We start from the raw sequence: 19,031 nt of genomic DNA, 5'->3' as shown, positions 1-19,031 counted from the left end.
GTGGAGGCCTACTCCACCTGAATCAAATAACTTTTTAATAAGTTATACAAAATGTTCACTGTCTGAGTAAATGAATCTCATTCAAAGATGAATACCTTAGGAACTGCAAAAATAAAAGCAAAAGTGTTGTTGCAGAAGAGAGGTGTTAGAATTCTTAATTCATATTTAAATTACTGTCTCAGAAATGCAAAAGAAAAATTTTCAGCAAACTTTTATTATTTTTGATTGGATAGGCATTTTTGTAAGTCTGTACTCAGATTCCCTAAAGGAGGGAAAAATGTGTCAAAAATTAAGCACAAATTTTTTAGGAAATGAAGCACATGCAACTACCATGTCTATCCTAAGTACACAATATTGGTTTTAATTAAGGGCCAGGGGGAACCTTCAGTATGTAGGATGCACTCTTGCCACCTCTAATTTCTACACAGGATTATTTGCAAGGAAGTGAAGAGCAGTAAGATGTGAAGCCCAAGAGCAGTAAATTTGTTCCCTTTCAAAGCAAAGCCGTTTGTTTTCCCGTCATTGCCAGAGCTTCTTCCCACATCTGCCATTGTTGTACCATCCTGAACCTGTCTGCTCTTTGCCACATGAATCTCAGGAATGTGAACAGTTCATTTACTCATAGATAATGCTGCTGCCTTTTGCATACTAGCAGTAGTAGATGACAATTTGGAGGCAATTTTAGTCCAATGACCAATCCACATGACTTGGAAATCTATCCAATGACACTAGTTTTAGAAATTCAGGTTTGTACCTGAGTTGGTTTTCTCAAGATGCCTGTGTTTTGAATTTAGAAGTTTAAGTTTTCAGTCTTTGTGTGCCTACCATATTTGTTGGTTGCATTCCAGTGGCATCAGAACACCTGGCATAGAGGCAATGACAGCAAACGATCAAATGATCAAGGGAAGTAAGCTAGCTCATGCATAGGACATCAGTGGGGTGAAAATATCACAGAAATGGGAACATTTAAAACATAGAGAAACTGGAATCCAAGTGGCAAATACTTCTTTTAGCTACACCAAATTCTGTCTATGTTCAAGAGGAGAGCTGTTTATCCAAACACTGAATTAATCTACTGATGGCTGAGAAACAGTTCCACAGCAGGTATTAAAGTCTTTGGGATGATAGATAGTTTATCAAAAGTGGCAGGCATTGCTGTATTTACAGAGCTGCCTAAATAATGGAAAGATAAAGGAACATAGTTCTGTGAGTGAATACATGAATGCAGAATGTAGTAGAAATATTAAGTGAATTCTTCCCTCCTTCCAGCCAGTGGCATTACACCAGTGAAAGATTGGACCATATTTTGTGTGCAGCATATCAGATTGTTAAGAGGCAACAGGCAGATGTTTGAGAAAATTTTCTGTCTGCAATTTGCAGAACTGTGTATGAAATCTCCTGTCTAATCTACAGTCATACCATTACCTGCCATCTTTCAGCAGGTAACTAGTTAAATTTGTGCTAAATAGGATTTGCTTTGCTATTTCCATTTAATGTTGGAGTAGAAATGTTCTGACATGACATATAACCAATTAATGATTGGAAAGTGCTTGGATGAGTCATTTGAAGCCAGTAGTTTAGACAGTGTCAGCCACAACTGTTATTAAAACCTGCAAAGAGTTGTTCTACAATCAGTGATTCTGCAGCATCTCCTCTGGGTGTCTGCATTTCACTTAATAAAGATACCCTGTAGACATCAATTGAAATAACTCTTGCCTTTGTTGCTTGGATGTTTTTGTGGGCTCTAAAATGAACTCAGCTTATACAAGTATACTTTGTTACCCAGCCTAAAGGATGCAGGGCAGGAATTATCCTGTTCTGCTGACAACCTCAGTAGAAAAGAAATGGCATTATTTGACTGTAATTCTGAAGAGAATAAGAGTGTGACTGTACCCTGTGGTTTTCTGGGGGTTTTTTACTTATTTTTTTCTGTGCTGATGATGTTTTATTACTTTTACAGAGCTATAATAATCCGAAATGGTGAAGTCATTCCAATGTCTTCAGAATTCACTCCAGAGACTGAACGCCAGCGACTTCAGTATCTGGTAAGAGACCTGAGGACCAAATCAAGTGCTGCTGATGACAAGCATTGCCCACTAATGTCAAAGGCTTAGAGAAATGCTGCTGAGTTGCTGTGGCTCAGTGAAGGATGATGTGTCCACTGAACACCAGTGACTGATCATGTATGTCTTTAAGCCATCAGCAGATGTGGAGAAAATCCTGGTGGTGCAAATCTCAATGAAAGGAGTATTACCTCTTCAGCAAAGGCCATCAATTAGCGTGGCTATGCTTGTGTACATTGTTCAGCTGCAGACCCTTCAGCAGCACACTGGTGTTGGATTTTGAGAACTCAGACACAGAGTTAATGAGCCACACGTGTATTTCAATCCATCCCAGTGCTTGCTGTGTGACAGTATGAAATACCACAGACTGCTCATTGTATGTGAGTGATATTGCAGAGTTCAATTAATTTACTCAAACAGTATGCCAGTAGTATCTCCATCAGGAGAAAGATATCCAACTTAGAGGTGATCTCAGTGAACATTAGTAGCTGCAGGATAGGATGGGTGATCAAAGATTAGTTTTATTTACTGTAGCAGCGCCCATAAAGCTGGGACAGGGTGACTAGCTGGGGACACATGGGATGCTTTATTGACCAAGCTGTGTTGGCTGATAAGCTGCCTGAGGAATATAAGTTAAAATGTATAGTGTTATTTTTCATACAAACCATCCTGTTACTTTTTAAGGTTTTCTTCAATGGACAGATCAGTTGGTTGAAGTCAATTAGTTGTTTGTCAGAACATAATTTCTAACATGGCTGAGAGATTTCCTTTGTGCTTCTTCTGTTTCTTTTAGAAATTTAAGCTTCAGCCAAGGTGGGGTCACTCTCAGCCTTGCCTGACTTAAGGTGGACAGGCCAAGGCTAGCAATGTTCCCAGGTCTTAAAGTGTTTTTTATTTTCAGCCTTGTTTTTCACTGTGGTTTGAAACTAGACAAAATCCCAGTGTTTGAAAGGCGGAGGTAGAAGGTTTTAAAGAAAAAATTGTATTTCCTCAATTGTCACATTTAATTTTTTTCAGTCAGATTCATTGGCTTGAAGCTGAAAATTTCAGAGGAAATACTGCTTTGGGACTATTCATATTCAGAGAACCAAATGGAAAAGAGGCCTAATAAATATTTACAATTCAGTTACATTTAAAATAATTTGTTTGCCTCTAAAATAAAAGGTATCTTTAGCATCTAGGGAGTCTGCTACTACTGTAGGAAATATGAGATAAAACATTGCCTACAAGGGTTTTTGTTTTCTCTTTTGATGTCCTTTCTGGCTTAAATTTGAAACCAGTTGCTGATCTGAAAAGCATTTCTGCTGTTTCCTGTGGAAAATTCCTTTACCTTTGTTTGTCTATTTTAATTCTGTATGTAACAAATATGCCAGGTCTATGGGTATCATGTTCAAAGAGAATACATGCAAGACAGCAAGAGCGTGAAACAAAATTACAGATAATTTCAAACACAGCATTCCCTAAGTAAGATTTTTACCCTTGTGTTTAAAAAAAGAAAAATAAAAAGATGACTTCAAACTTCTTGCAAAGTTGGCATAAGCATTACACTCCAAAGTTTGCATCCAACTTGCTAATTAGATCCCAATTAATCCTCTTATCACTTGTCTGTCCCCAGGTTCTATTAGTCTGTGTTTCTACCATCAACATCTCTCGTCTCTTTTTCTGTCTGAAAGTTATTTACTTGGAGTCTATTTTCTTATTTGCAGTTAAAGCTGAGTTTCTTTGTTTCAAATATGTTGTGCTTCAAATATGTTCTTCCTGCACGATAGGATGAAAATCCATAATCACTTTAGCATTAATATTTTACTTGGTAAATGCAGAGATCCTGTTCACTATGAGGAAATTACTGTACAAGCAAAGGGAGGGTATAGATTTACAGCCTGCAAGCTGTTCCCTGTGCAGCAGACACTTTGGGTGCTGTCAGAATGAAGGAGCTTCCATCTGCCTAAATTTAGTGCCTGTTGATTCCTTCAGTCACGTGGGATTTTCTTTTAGGCCCTCTTTTCTGAGCCTTAATTTCTGTGTGGAAAGAAGTCCATGGGATAAAGAGTTGTTCAGGTCATGTGAGTATCTTATATGAAGTCCTCAAATCTAGTCTTAGACAAAACTGTGCTTCAGCTAATACTGATTGAGTAACTAAGAGGAGAGAGAAGCAAATGGAAGCAAAAGGACTTGCCTGTCCTGGCAAGTTTATTGCCATGCATCCAAGAATTACCTTCGCAGTAGGCCTCTGGCATGGACACCTGAAAAGAACAAGTTATCTATCCATCCATTCTGACTTTGAAGCCACTCTGAGCCTGGTCATCACTCCATAGGAGGGCAGTGGTGGGGCAGCATCCAGCTGCAGACTTCAGGCTGGCTATATGATAGAGACAGACTTCTGTGTCAGGCAGCTTGTGAGAGTATTGCAGAAGACAATCAATCATTCAGTCAGAGAGCACTTCTTAAGTTGTAAAATGTGAAATTTTTGCACCAGTATTCCCTTGATCCTTCAGTTTCTGCAGAGGTTCAGTGCACCATGTTGCTTCCTTTCCATTGGTGGGTATTCAAACGCCTCCTTCTGAATTTGTGTAGCAAATTCTGTAGCAGGAGACTTCCACACATCTCTTGGGAAAAGTCCTAACTTCCCAAATCAGTGTATCTTGAAGGAAAAAAAAAATCCAGTATTTACTGGGAACTGCTCTGGTAGATTCAGCAGTTGTGCGGGCAGTGACAGCCAGAAGCAATTTTTCTTTCATCTTCTGAGGAGACTATTAATTTCAGTCATGATAGTCTAAATTGCAACAGTAAATAGGATAGATTTTGTTACTTATTCCCTTGGAAAATGTGTTTAAAATGAATGGTGAATTGAGTGTACTGCAGATGGGTGTATTTCTATTAGTTACTGAAATTTACACTTTCAAGATGTCATGTGAGGTCAATGTGGTGTTTGTAGCATCTTCATGTGTGCAGCCAAACAGCCCTTCTAAAGTTCACCAGAAATGTTACACCACTTCTACCAGTGCAGGTGTCACTGCTAGTAGAGACTGGGTGGCCACCAGTGCCAGTGACTATGGGTGCTCTTTGTGTTTGCCACCATTCAAGCAAAGGTTCATGAGCCCAGATAGTCATGGGCTCAAAGGGGATCTATTCTTATTTTGCTGCTCAGGTGAGGATAATAGTGACACTAATATTCACCTGCTGAAGGATGCCTGCAGAACCTGAGCCTGAAGAGGAAATGAACCTAGATCTCCTAAATGTCCAGTCAGCACTTCAATTGCAAGTCAGTCAAGATGTAATTCCCTTACAGTTTTGGCTCCTTGTATCACCCAGCATAGAATTACTTCAGCCATTTGACACAGTGGATGATGCTGTGGTAAAGGAGATGTGTGATTCCATGGAAGGGGTCCTGGCCTTTCACAAGATGAGAGACCAATCAAGAGATGGATTTGGCTTCTAGTCTTTTCCTTCCTTTTGCCACCACATCCTTTAATTTTAATCTCTCTTTGTTTTAAATGTGTCCCTATGATAATGGCTGAGTTATTTGCAAAACTTCTGGGTGCGCTGGGCTGTGCATGCTGTTGTGAGCAGTAGTCCCATATAGTGGAATATTCTTTTGGAGAAAAGGGCACAATATAATAAAAGTATAAAGTTGTAAGATAATAGCTGGTGTAGGGGAAAGCAGCAAATCTGAAAATAGCACAGAATGCAGTGAAATCACTAGTGCCAGCGACTTTCCAGGGCAGTGCCTACTGAAGGAGTGGAAAAGGCAGTGGCAGGCCTTACTGAGTTGCAGATAAGATACATGCAGTGTTTCCTGCCGCCTAATTAACTGGCATGCTAGTGTGTAAGTCTAGGTTTATCTTAATTTCATGTTTGCTTTTCTAATCACCAGGAAACACAGCAGGAAGTAAATGCCCTTTTTAAACAACCATGACTAATATTTCTTTGACTGAACTTCATTTTAAACAACTAATTTTGAATGCAATGCATCCATCCACAAAACACACCATAAAATGGCAGAGTACTGAAAACACACAATGCAGACTATGCCAGATTTATGCCAAAAAGCTCTAACAGCTTCTGAAAGAGAAAATATGACAAATGTTCCAGTTCCATAACACAGAATGACAATGTTGTCTGAAAATACCTCATAAGGATACAGGAAGTGTTTGGTCACCACACTATTTGTTAAATTTCAGGTTCTCTGAGTGGTGTTTCTGATCTGAGGTTCCGGCACATTGAGACTAAACAAATTAAAAAATGGAAGATACATTGTGTCATCAAAGGTGAAATTGTGGTAGTTAGTTCACTTATCTTTTTTTGTTGTTGTTTGATCACTTGAGGGGATTTCATGGTTCTGCATGTCTATCTGTTTGAAAGTTCTGTAGATTTTTAAGGTGTTCCTTTTTGTTTATTTTCTGGTTCTGCTGCCCAGCATGGTTTTCTTGAGGTGGGGAGAAGAGCCCTGCCTTGTACATGGAGAACAGTTCTCAACAAACCCAACTGGAAGTTGCAACTGAGTTTTGTAGTAGAACATTCTTCTCTCTGTAGAATTACCAGTGAAGCAGCAAAATTGACAGTTTAAAAAGGGTAAAAAATATGGAAAATTAAATAAATAAAGCAAAGCACAACAAAAATCCCCATTTCTTCACATAAGAATTCAGATCTCAGACACCAGAAGCTTCCAAATTGCTCTTTTCCCTCTGTTTCACTGACGCCAAAAATATTAGAATCAAGTTAAGATCCCTGGATTGTAAATCAAGCATTGAGGCTTGGCGGCGGAAGAGAAGTCTTATTTGAACATTAGCAGTCCACTGGTAACTGTGCCAGCTTTATTAATCTTATTTCAGTTATGACCTCAGTCTTTCCATCTGAGTAAATCTTTATGCAATGCAGTCTCTCCTGGTTGCTTTACCTTTTCATTAAAGAAAATTCTTGGTTTAAAGTGAAAAAAGGTTAAAAGCCTGTAATGTTTTTCTTCTGAACCTCTTATTCAGACTAGTAATCTCACAATCTGAAGGTTAGATAACTTCATTTTGATATCAGGTGTGATTATTTTTTAAGTATGACCTTGTTTTTTAGGCAGGTGACAGTATTTAGCTGGTAGTGGTTTGTAATGTTTTAATCAAGATAAGCTGTGCATTTTTAAAAGCAAACCAAATTTCACTTTGAATGCAGACTGACTTCATTGTTTACAATATCATAGACCAGAAGAAATTTTAAATATACCAAAACCAATCCAGCTCTTTGTTATCATGCAAAGAAAAAATATCGTTCATATTATGTGATGCATCAAACCATTAGGAATTTTCCATCTTTTTTGCAACTGGAATGAAAATAAATAAAATAAAAAGCTTACGTGTACTTTTAAATGAAGAAGTTCATTTTTCATACTTCCAGAGTTCTGGAAGTATGAAAAGTCTCATGTGGACTAATACTGCTGAACCTCTCAAAAGTCACTAGTGCATCTCAACTATTTCCATAATGAGGAGAGGGATCCAATTAGAGGGCCCTTGACAACAATGTTTGGGTGTAGAAGGGGACCTTGGCTGACTGTAGACTGAAGGAAAAAAATATAATTCCCTTAACTGTACACAGAGAGAATTTGATGGAGTTCTTGTTCCAGGAAGGGATCGTGATGTCAAGATCACTTGTGTGCTTGAAAGCCACCTCTTGAAAGCAGAATCCAATCTTGTTGACTACACACAGCAACTTTCCTCAGTCCTGTTCCAACCAAGCTTGAGGTATTTTCTGGAAGGATGTCTGGAGATGGGAACAGGGACAAGCTGATAGAAAGTTAGTGTTGTGATGTGCTGAGCCTGATAGAGCTCCTATTAAATTGAGTGGGAGCAGGCTCAACTCTTAAATGCAGGAAATATTTTATTGTGAACTATCTGCATGACAGATGCCAGGTAGATCAATAAGGGCTTCCAGTGCTTCCTGCTGTTTACCTTTGATGAGCACTAGATTTATGACATATATACAAACTAAACCCCAGCTCATTTCATCTCCCTTGATGGCAGCTGCTGCTGAAGATAAGACAGGCTTTATTGCCTTAACTGGCTGGATGAGGAAAAAGAGTTATCTGCAAAAAGGTTAAGAAATGCAACTTTTTTTCAGTTCCCTAGCCAATTTGACTGTGTCTTTCATAAGAGCTCGTTCACAATGCAGCTTTGCAGAGGAAGAGAGAAAGGCTTGTTATTGAGTACTAAAGAAAAAGGAGTGAGATGTATTTCAGAAAGAAGAAATAGAGTATGTTTAGGATTAAACTATCATGTCAAGTGATCTGTCTATAAATTCAATCCAAAAATTTACACGGTGGACAAAGAGCCTCATGATGCTGTCGACTATGGTCAGCTTTGGAGAGCATGAGTCAAAGGCACAACTCTGGCAAAGAGACCTCCCAACATCTGCAGAGCAGTGCAACACAAAGGACATGAGCAGCATTTGAGCATTAAACCATCAAAGGCCTTAGTCGCAGTTGTGACACAAAACTGCTGCTGCTTTTCTTAAAGTCTGTTTTGGATGAAGGATGTAGTTTTTCAAAAACAAGAAAATAAACTGCTTTGTAGCTTGTGTTTATTTGCAGTGTCGTGTGATGGGGTGCATTTTTCTCAAGGTGGTGACAATTAAAATGTGGTAGCAACGTTAGGTTTCCTGTGTTGCTGGCATAGCTGAACTGCGAGTCAAAAAGCTTGAGCTTCACTGCACAACCACCCCTTCAAGTCTCTGCATGGCTTTGTATTTGATCATTCCTTTCTCTCTTGCTGACTTACAAAAGGGCATGTGTTCTGTTTTACAAAGCTCTGCAGACTCCTTCAGGGTCAATGGATGAAGTGTAGTTTAGAGATCCCAAATCTTGAGGAGTAGGGAGAAGAAATAAAGGATTTTGAGGGCAAGACAACTTCTAAGGCTGCATAAGGCTGCTGCTGGATATCAGGCAGGGGCAGAAATGGTGTATGTGCATTGTTTGCTGAAATGGAGCACATCATTGTCCTTATTTGAAAAGAAGGGTAGAGGAGTGGGTGGAATTTGTGTGGGAAGGGACCAGGAAGGGATGGTAATACTAGCTCATTAAAAATAGATGATGTCTTGTTTTATGTGGTATCTGTGGTTTGATTTCTGCCCACAGGCTTACATGCAGCCTCACTTGCTGGGAAATGAATTCACACATCTAGAGTTTCCACGGAGGGTGCAGCGCAAGGAGGTTGGAAAGAGGATGCTGTACCGTGACTTCAACATGACTGGCTGGTAAGAATGTGTCCTTCTCAGCATGGGGTCAGCCTTCTCCCCCAGCCAATGCCTACTTTGTACCTCTCTTTGATTAGTGTAAACTGCATCAAACATGGAGGTGTACCCCTGCATACTAAAAGAAAAGGCATTTCCTTCTTTCAGGTGTATCTTTCTTCTAGAAGATAATGTTTTAAATAAGTGGACCTCCTTCCAGAGAGTTCACTGTAGTGTGGGAGCACTACAAAGCGGAGAAAGCATATAAAGCAAAGATGTGCCAGGGGATCTTTCTGAAAGCAAAACAATTTTCCTATCTTGGACATAGTTTTTTATAAATTCTGGATGAGTGGGTCAGACGTTCGTCTTTTAAACCAAGACGTTGGGCCATCATGCCTTACATGCTGAGGAAAGCTTGCAGAAGGGAGGAGCTTCCTCCCTACTCCACTGCAGCTGGCCCTTGGTTTGGATATCCCTTGAGGAATTGTTTTAGACATGGGCCTATCTGAACACAGCCAGCCTAAAATGAAAATGCTTGAATGAACAGCATGGACTTAAGTGAAGACAGAAAGAATGATGTGGGGTTTTTTTGTTCCTGGCTAAATGTCTTCATTGTTTTTTCTTCGTTCAAGAGGCTCCTTGGAGAAGCCCTAATCTTTGCTGTTGTGAGTTCTGTGCATGACCTATAAAGGTAAAAGCCCAATATATGCAAATGGTCTTCATTTCCATGACATTTGTGTTTTAGTGTCAGCAGTAAATGTCCTTTCAAGACAAAAAGGAACAGAGGGGTTAAAAAGAAAGCTTATTTTAGGTTTGGAAGTCTGGATGCTCACATACAAGTACAGCTCTACATAACTTTTGCTTTGTTCCATGCTTTATGGACCATAAATATAATTATGTTTTAATGGCAGAATAATGATCTAAGTTTAATATAATCTGAAGTGTTTGTGAAGAACATGTAAATCTGAGAATAACCATCATTGTCTGTCATCTTGAACAGCTGCTAGTAGAATATGCAGTTTCACCCTGAGAATGATGACTTCACATTTTAAAAAGGCTACAGGCATGAGCAAAAGAATAGGAACAGAATGAGAACATTGGATCAACTGAGGACTTAGACAGCAAAACATTTGGAAGATCATGAGACACTCTCCCAATTTCTGCAGAAGGAGGGTTTTTTTGTTAAGCTCCCAGATGTCTCTGGAGACACCAATAAAGAATGGTTTCATGTAGACTTCCAAAAGCTCTTTTTCAAGATGTGACATGCCAGTTGGGAGGAAAAACATGTGGGGGAGAGCTACAGAAGTATCATAGGCCAGGAACTTCCTGAGAAGAGGGCAAGAACAGATTTCTGTCATCATGGCTGGAAAGCAAAGAGGGTTTCTTCAGGTTCATGGGAGTTGTTTTGTATTTCCCTTGTTGGTTAGTGGTCTGGAAAGGAAATGAGGTTGGAATGGTTGAAGTTGCAGCATTGGCAGGTTGACACTGCAGCTCTTTTCCTATTAAACAAGAATGACCATGAGGTACTGCAAAGAATTAAGTGATTAACGCAAATGGGCATCATAGTGATCAAATTTGGTATTGATAAATACAAAAAAACTATTTTTGCACACTAGAGGTTCCAAATTGAAAATTCAAAAAAACTCAGTGGAAGTTTTGCTTACTACAGTATTTTTTTCCAGTCCAAATCACCAGCAGAAAGTTGAGATTAATACAGCAATAGACAGTTTAAAAGTTAAGTGAAGAGGTAATTCTGTATATTTCTACCTCACTTGCGAATGTATGCATAACACTTTACCTTATCCAAAATGGTCATTATATAGTTAATACTGTTTGGCATTAGAAAAAGGAACAGAAATTCTAAATGTAGAATAATAAGTGAGGTAGAAGAGCTTTGGTACGTCATACTGGCAGATTTGATCCAATGTGTTGCTTTTCAATACTGGTTTGTGAACTTTCTTAGCTCTAACATATAGCAGGGAGGAGAAGAAAGTTATTTTCCATTTGATTTTTCTGAATTTCCTGAAATCTAGGACACACGTTGATCCAGTTAGAGATTCTAATATGGTCAATGCAAAAATTGTCACCAGTTCAGTACAAATATGCTTAGCTGTAAGCAGTTATTCTGGATTAAATGTTTGAACTGCGACTTGAAAATTCAAGTCTGAATTCACCACAGTATTGTCCCAGAAAAAGGTGGCCTGTGCCAAGCAGAAGCATGTGGAGACTGTGGTGAGGCTACCTCTCCCTGATGTTCCTTTTGACTTCTGGATGGAAGTGAAAAATGGGGGCCTACATTTTTGTCCTAATAAAAGAATTGGAACCTTTCCATATTGCACAACTAGTGCATCAATTACCTCTTTGTTTGGTTGCCTCAGGACAATAAAATGATGAGGAAATTGCTCTATTGCCATACATTTGTGTAAAACAGAGCCCTTCTAAATAAGGATCCATTTCTTTTTGCAAGGTTTCACCGAAGGTGTTTGTTATCCATTGGATGGTGTGCAGTGAACCTCTAGGCAGAGGAGAAGCAATCCATTTCTATTTATGTAAAAGTCTGGGTCAATTTTAGTGGCTGTGATTGTGGACAAGACATTAGATTTCCAGTTTGGTGGGCCCTCAGAGGTGATGGTTTGAAGTGGCAGAGGTTTCTTAGAGGCTGTTTTCCACTTCAACAATTTTGCTTCTATTTTCTTCCCTTTCTTATTCCTGTATTCAACTGATGCATCAGGACACAGTGGCTGAGGACATGTCTGTTTTGCATTTGTTTCTAAGGACACTATCTATCATGGAGAATAAATTAGCATATATATTCCTTTTCTAGAAAATGTCAGATGGTGCTTTGGCCAGCCAGAGCTTGATACACTAAAATGCTGCTGAACTTTTATCACATACAATGCAGATGATCAATTGTGTGAATTGTTTTTTGGTCACTAGCCTCATTGTGTGTTGACATTTCCACATACATGTAGAGAGATGCAGGTGATATTAGGAAGAAAAAGCGACTCTTACACTTAATTACTTAATCTTTTAGTGAGAGAATGTAGAACACTCTCTGCTTTGATGTTTCCTCAGGAAACTAAACTGTTTTAGTTTACAATTCAGTATAATTTTTGTGTTTTCTATTAGAGGCTGTATGACTTTTTTTTCCTCATTTTTATCCTCCTCCTTTGCTCCAGAGCTTTTCAGATTCTCAACAATGGCTTGGCTTGCCCAGCTTGTTTGGATTACAAAAGATTATTGTCTTTGGGTCTGTTATAATGTATTTGGCCCTTTATTTTTTCTTTCTTTCTTTTTTTTTTTTTTCTTTTTCATGTGAAGTTTCCACACTGGCTTTGTCTCCACAGCCCACAGTGGTAGCACAGCTGCCAAGTTTCCCCACAGCATTAGGACAACCACTGATCCAGCAATGTGTGCCACATCACTAGCCCAGGCTGCCTGCAACTGCTTTGAGACCAGCCTTTTCCTTCCCGCTCCAGCTCGCCTACCCTGGCTCCTTTCTTTGCAGTGGCAATTGCAATGAGAAATCATGCTGTATTAAATATATGTAAAATAAATCCCACACTGCTGGGAGCTGACCATGAGCTGCCCTTCCTGCACCCTTGCCCTATGTGTGTTGTGGTTGAACAACGATTGCAAAACGTGCAGTGTAGCTGGCAAGGCATCTTAAGAGCAGTGTGTCCTGCTGAACAAGCTTTCAAGCTGTCTCAAGCCATAATTTGCTGGCAGATATCTGTGTTACTGACAGTCTTTCACAGCTGGGTCTCTGGAATGGAATTTCCAAGCCCATGCCTTGCAGAGGTTAGACTTGTATTGGAGAGAGGTGTCCTGGTGGTTTTCACAAGTCCTGGCAATAGAAGCATCAGGAAAGACCGAGAGGCCATGATGTAAGCTGAGACTGGTCAGTGCTAAAAAGTGGGGTGAGTAATCTGAAGTGGAAATGGGGGGGAGGAGGGAAACAGTAGGCCTGGTGACAGCTGCTCCTTTAAAGGACTGCACAGAATTAGTGCTCTCTGTCTCTGGCTTTTATTTAAAGGTAAGACACAGTTGGTCAGATTCCTTCATGTGTACATCCAGTGTGAACAGTTTGGAGGTATTTTGCTTTGACTATATCCTAGAACCTTCAGGGACTTGGATTTCTGACTGGCTGTGTGCTTCACTGTGGCTCCTTCCAGAGTTCCCCTCCCAGCCTTCTGTGGGGCTGGAGGAGCCATACAGCACTGTGCTTAACCAAAGGCATCCAGAAGGCACTACCAGTTGGCATCAACTTCAGTGGTTTCAAAATTAATTTTTTGCTTCTCCTTGGAACAGAAACAGTGGCTTTACTGCTGCTTGCATTGAAGTGCAGTTCTTTAAAGGCTTGTATCCAGATCACATCTTCAGCTATTTGACTTGATTTTAGGATGGCAAAAGAGACCTAGATAACAAGTACGGTTTTTGACCTACTTGTTGGTTGCTTCCTTTGCCCTCCAGAAGAGGCCAAGCTGAGCAGCAAAGCTGAGCTGCACCTCATCTGAAATGGTTTGAGGCAGTGTAGTGCCCACCACACACCATGGGCTGAAGCCAAGGTGGCTGTGAGCAGGGGAATTGGGCACAGTCTCTGAGCGCACCATCTTTGCAGCAGCAGTGGAGCCCTTGCCAGCTCCGTGTCCGTGTGTCTGGTGAGGGAGTGCGGTGGCACATGGGGTCAGCCCCGAGGGTCAGACCGTGCTGGGGAATCGCCTGCCCGATTTATTCCAAAGCAGGGAGGCTGGTGCCCTGAGGCAAGCACTAAGCAAAACCTATTTTATTCTAGAGTCAATATTGTCCACTGCCTGGAAAGCTGCCAGCCTGCTCTGCACTCGCCCTTTTCTTTCCAACAGGGAATGTCTTTCAGCCTCTGAGCATCTGATTAAAAAAGCAACTTCACTTTTCAAGCCGTTTTATTTTGTTTGGGATGGATGCCTTTCGCTTTCATTGTGCAGCCCGCCTTGCCGTCTGCGGTTCAGACTCCAGCTCACAAAAACCAGGCTCTCATTAATCACTTATTGGGGATCCAGAATACCCGGTGAGAGCCAATGTACATGTTTTGCTTGGTAATGTGTGAGCTGATTTGAGCAAATATTGCCAATGTGGCCGCTATCTTACTCTTTATTGCTGGGCTCAATGTCCTTTGACAGCACATTCAGGTAGCCTGCCCAAGGAGTGCCTGAGCAGATTGAGAAATGCCACAAAAATGCTTTATGGAGCTGGCACCTGTGCTGCCCCCTCCTTTAATATAAATTGATTTATTGAATCAAGCACAGAAGCCCTGCTACAGCAACCTCAGGCTGTAGTCTCTAGAGAACCACCTAATAAAACAGCCCCAACTGACACTCCTCATTAGCTTTTCCACCGATCCCAAGGCAGTATTTAAAGTGACAGTGTCCCTCTTTTTGGCCTGAATTTATCTGCTGGCTAATGCCTGTGGGTCTAATTAGCTTAGCATTATTAGTCTTATTCAGATAAGCTGCATTTCCTAACAGCTTGATTCCAACTTGTAAGAAGTAATTGGAAGTCTGCAAACCCTGTGCTCTAACCTGCTTGATTGTGCCTTTTAGCCAAAATCATGTAATTTACAAAAAGTCATCCTTTCCCCTGTTTTTTTTTTAATTGAGCTTTTTTGTCTAGTGAAACATTCTATGTTTCTTCTGCTGAAAACCTGGCTGTATTGTTGTGTTTGAGACCTCAGCTGTATCCTTTGTACAATCGCCAGGGAGAGATCAAATTTTAATTTCATAATTACTTCACGAGAAAGCAACCTTTTCCCCAGTCATGCCCGGTATTAATTTCCTTCCAGCAACTTACATTTTCATAATTTAATGATTATGGGGCACCTTTGCAGCACTGAGCCATTCTGGAGGGGAGAGAGAGGATATAATTTTTGCAGCAGAAAGCATCGTCGGCAGTCACCTGCCCAGCTTTCTGTGTGTGTGCTTTTGTCTCTCGCTGCAAGGCAGCGGGGAGCGGGAGGGGACGTGCCTCCTTGGTGCACACTGCTAGAGCAGCTTGCTGGGCTGTGCCTGGCTGTCTGGGGCACAGCTCTGCAATGATGAATGGCTGTTTGCAATGTGCATGTTATGCATCTTTTCAGGATCTGCAGCCCTCACTGCAGGAGCAGCAGGAGGTGAGAGCTGACCTGCTGTGTACAGCACGTCTCCTGACGGTGATGAATGGCTCTTTCCCCCAAGTGTGCACATGCCACAGCAGCTGAGCCAGAGTCTTTGGGGCAGGAGAAAGCAAAAACAGGAAAGTAATACTGCTGCAACAAGAGAGAAAGCTTAAGTCTGGAGTAAAGCTCTGTGTAAATGGCCTCTCTGGGGCCAAATGAGAGTGATAAGAATGAGGTTGGTCTGAGTCATGTTCTGCAAGAGCATCTCCTTCTGTGCATCTAAGACCTGTCCCTGCATGGCTGTACATCTCCACTTGGGCTTTGCCTTGGTGTGGAATTGGGTGCTGCGTATGCAAGGGCAAACAAAAGAATCCCAGTCTGTTTTGTCAGAAGGAAACTAAACTGGAATGACATAATCTTCCAATCTGAATATCCAAGCAAAAACATCCCTTCTTCTTGATAAGGTGAAGTCTCTTTCCACACTTGTGCTCTCTGGCTTCCGCATCTGCACAAATTTGACATAACCTCAGCTGGGTCCATAGAAGTTCTCTTTCTTTCCCTTGTTACCAAAGATTGATTTATGGCTCTCCTTCTGGCTGAGAGGAAGCCCTTTGCTGCTTGGAGGAGTTTCCAACACTGCTGTGGAATGGTGAGGTCTCTGCTTGCTGTGTCTCAATGCCTCCTCCATCCTGCACTGCAGAGATCTTTCCCAGAAGAATTTACTTTGCGATTCTTCCTCAACCTCAATCTCCTTTGCCTCCAGAGGATCCCAACTAACAAGTATGGAGCAGGCACTTGAGTTTAACATGCAGCCTTTCTCCCATCTGCCTCACAACAACCTTTTAACAAATACAGCAAAATACCAATTTACAAATAGTTTTTCTGTCCATCACAGTGCACTGCAGTGCACTCAGCTCACAGAGTGTTAACAGACCACTTCCCTTACCCCTCCATCTCCAGAGTAAATTGCTGACAAACCTTCCTGTTTGTCTTTTAAGAGTAGAAGAAATTAAATAAATTTTAATAAGTGCTCAAGGCAGCAAGTTCACTGGGGGCAAAAAAGAAAGGCTTGGCCTGCTGAGGCTGTTGCAGAAGGTGAACCTGTTTGATGTGCAGCTGCAGTATCTGAGCACAGGTTTTGTCACTCAGTAGTGAAAGCTCAACAGGTCACAAGTAGTGAATGAAAGTGATTGCAATACTCTTTCTCTGTCCCTCCCAGCTTCTCCTTTTAAATACCTTCATTACATTTTCTTCCTGATTTATCTTTTTTTGGGCAAGGACCTCTCTAAATGCTTGAGATGATTGGCAGTCCTGTCCCTGACTTTTCTTCTAACATTTTCTTTAATGCTCCAATAGAGGTGAATGGACTAAAAAGTCAGCCACACTCCAGAAAGTGCCTGAAAAATTTCTGGCGCATGTCTTTAAACTCGGCTGGCCAAAATGGATTGTTTGCTTTGCTTAGGAATTACTTCCACAGGAATATGTGGTGCTGGTGCTCTCTGAAGTGCAGACTTCATCTTGGGACTGTACACAGCAGTGAAGGCTCCCTCGAAGTCCAAGGCTCATGTATTAGTCTGATTAGACCAAGACAGAGATCATAGATGTGTACAAGTCATGCTGAGAGAATTTTTTTTTTTTTAATTTGTAGATTGGTAGACAGAACTGGGATTTTCAAAATGAAGCATTATTGCAGGTTCATAAGAAGGTGTTTCTGAATTTTCTGTGAATAATGAGTGTTTTAAAACTTGTATGTTTTCCTCTTTACTTGAAAGAAGGCCTGTGAGAGTATCTTGGTTAAGGTAGATCTTTCCCTAAAAACTGTTTTGTGCCCATATACATGTGCATCAGTCTTTCATTTGGCTTTGCCATCGTCTTTTCTCTTAACAAACATTGCTATAGTTTGTGTGCCTTAATTATCTTTGTTTATTGTAATTTCATTTCATTAAACTATGTGTCAGACAAGCAATAGGGGAAAAATACTGAGACACTGAACATTAGCACTAACCTGTCTAGAGGGTACTTAGTATCAGACAGTGCTGTCTGGACTTAGAGATCCTGACTCTGCAGAAGCACCAGTGTAAGGACATTTTTTAAGATTATGGCTGAGTTGAGACATAAATGGTACAATTTTCAGTGGCTCTGTGCCTAACCTGTACTGCACATCTTTTCTTCTTGATAGTAAGCATGCACTTACACTGGTTAGATGCATGTAGTTCAACAGACAGTACAGATGAACAGTTCTTTTTGGACTGGTGGTTTAAGCTCTGTTGCCCAAAGGGTGAGCTCCATTCCACTGATTACTTGCATGGGAGGGGAAAAGAAAGAAAGAGTTTCTATCAAGTTTTGTGTTGCTTAAAGATTAAAACATGATTTTCTGTTGGTATGACTAAAGAAAGTTGAGCTTGAGAAGGAGGTTGTTTGGATAGCTGGAGTAGTTGGGTTCTTTGGGGTGAGGGGGAGAGTTGGGGCAAGTGGAAGGTGTATGGATGGCCCTAGGTTTGGTGGTTTTTAGAGTGGTAGCAAATCAGTGCTAGAAATGCACAAAATCTACAAACCTATTTCAGAGATGCCTTTAGCCTTGTACTCAGTGTGAACTAGGACTTTATGAAGCGGTAGTCTTGGTTGTTTGCCACAAGTAGGTGTATTCTATGCTTCAATTTAAGCCCTTTGATGATTATTTTCTTTGCTATTCATTAGGTTTAATTCTCAGTTTACTATTAGGTGTCACAAGCAGAGATGTGAAACACAAACATTCTAAAGCCAAGTTCCATGAAAAAGCAGAGCACAGAGTCTGGATTCCCCTGTTGTGCACAGAACTGAACCTTCCAGGTCAGGATGGGTTGTGTTTTCAACACCATCTGTTGTGCCTGGGGATGCCAATGCAATACTTTTTGTGACCAGTAACCTTACACAGTTTGCCACGAAGGAAAATGGAATGTGGATTTTGGTTTTAGTCATCAACTTCTACTCTTACATGAATTTGTATGTGCTTTCAGAAGGCCAGTTTTAAGAACAATTTATATGGCAGGAGAACTCATAACACATGTAAGATATTATTTAGGATTTTGGCTCTGAAATTTGCATATGGGAGATGACTGGTTTTTCGAGTTCTGACTCAGAAATATGCAGGTAACTTTGATAATCTTTTATTTCTAGAGTGTAAAAGCACTAATCACCCCAGCACTCTAAGAAACTTCTGTGGATTGTGTTGTGCATTTAGTAGCTCCTGGTTATTTTTTCACCGTGCACTTAGAGCAGATTCCAGTTAGCATATGAGTAACATCATGTCAGTCCTAGTTCTTTTGTTCTGACATCTCTTTTGGCTCCTGGTGCGATTTGGCCCGGTTTTCCAAAATGTTGATCCTGAGTCCAAATGTAACTTTGTGGGTGGTACATATGTCAAGGCCTAGTTCAGTATTTTTGGACAGCAGTAGCATTTCATAATTCTTTTGAAATGAAAAGAAGAAACAAAGTTAACTGAAAAAAATGCAGCTAGATCTAGCTGGGCACGAGCTTGCCTTTTCTACTCCCCACTGCTCCTCCTGTTTTTCCATTTGGAAAAATAGAGGCTTACGTGGCAGAAGCACTTAACAGCCTTTAGGCTCATTCAGAGCTGGAAGCAATAGCAT

General features: G+C 40.7%; 1 protein-coding gene across 1 annotated transcript in view; it reads left to right on the top strand.

Moving 5' to 3' along the window:
- PPM1H (protein phosphatase, Mg2+/Mn2+ dependent 1H) overlaps window positions 1-19,031 on the top strand; it is a 128,573-nt gene that overhangs the window by 87,408 nt on the left and 22,134 nt on the right. Inside the window, exons 5-6 of the mRNA XM_036400677.2 lie at window positions 1,961-2,045; window positions 9,178-9,296. Of these exons, the coding sequence (XP_036256570.1) occupies window positions 1,961-2,045; window positions 9,178-9,296 (204 nt within the window). The remainder of the gene's footprint in view (window positions 1-1,960; window positions 2,046-9,177; window positions 9,297-19,031) is intronic.

Source organism: Molothrus ater, chromosome 5 (assembly GCF_012460135.2).
Source record: "Molothrus ater isolate BHLD 08-10-18 breed brown headed cowbird chromosome 5, BPBGC_Mater_1.1, whole genome shotgun sequence".
Classification (NCBI taxonomy): Eukaryota; Metazoa; Chordata; class Aves; order Passeriformes; family Icteridae; genus Molothrus; species Molothrus ater.
Note: the sequence above shows the minus strand (reverse complement) of the source record. Positions and strands in the feature narration are given on the sequence as shown.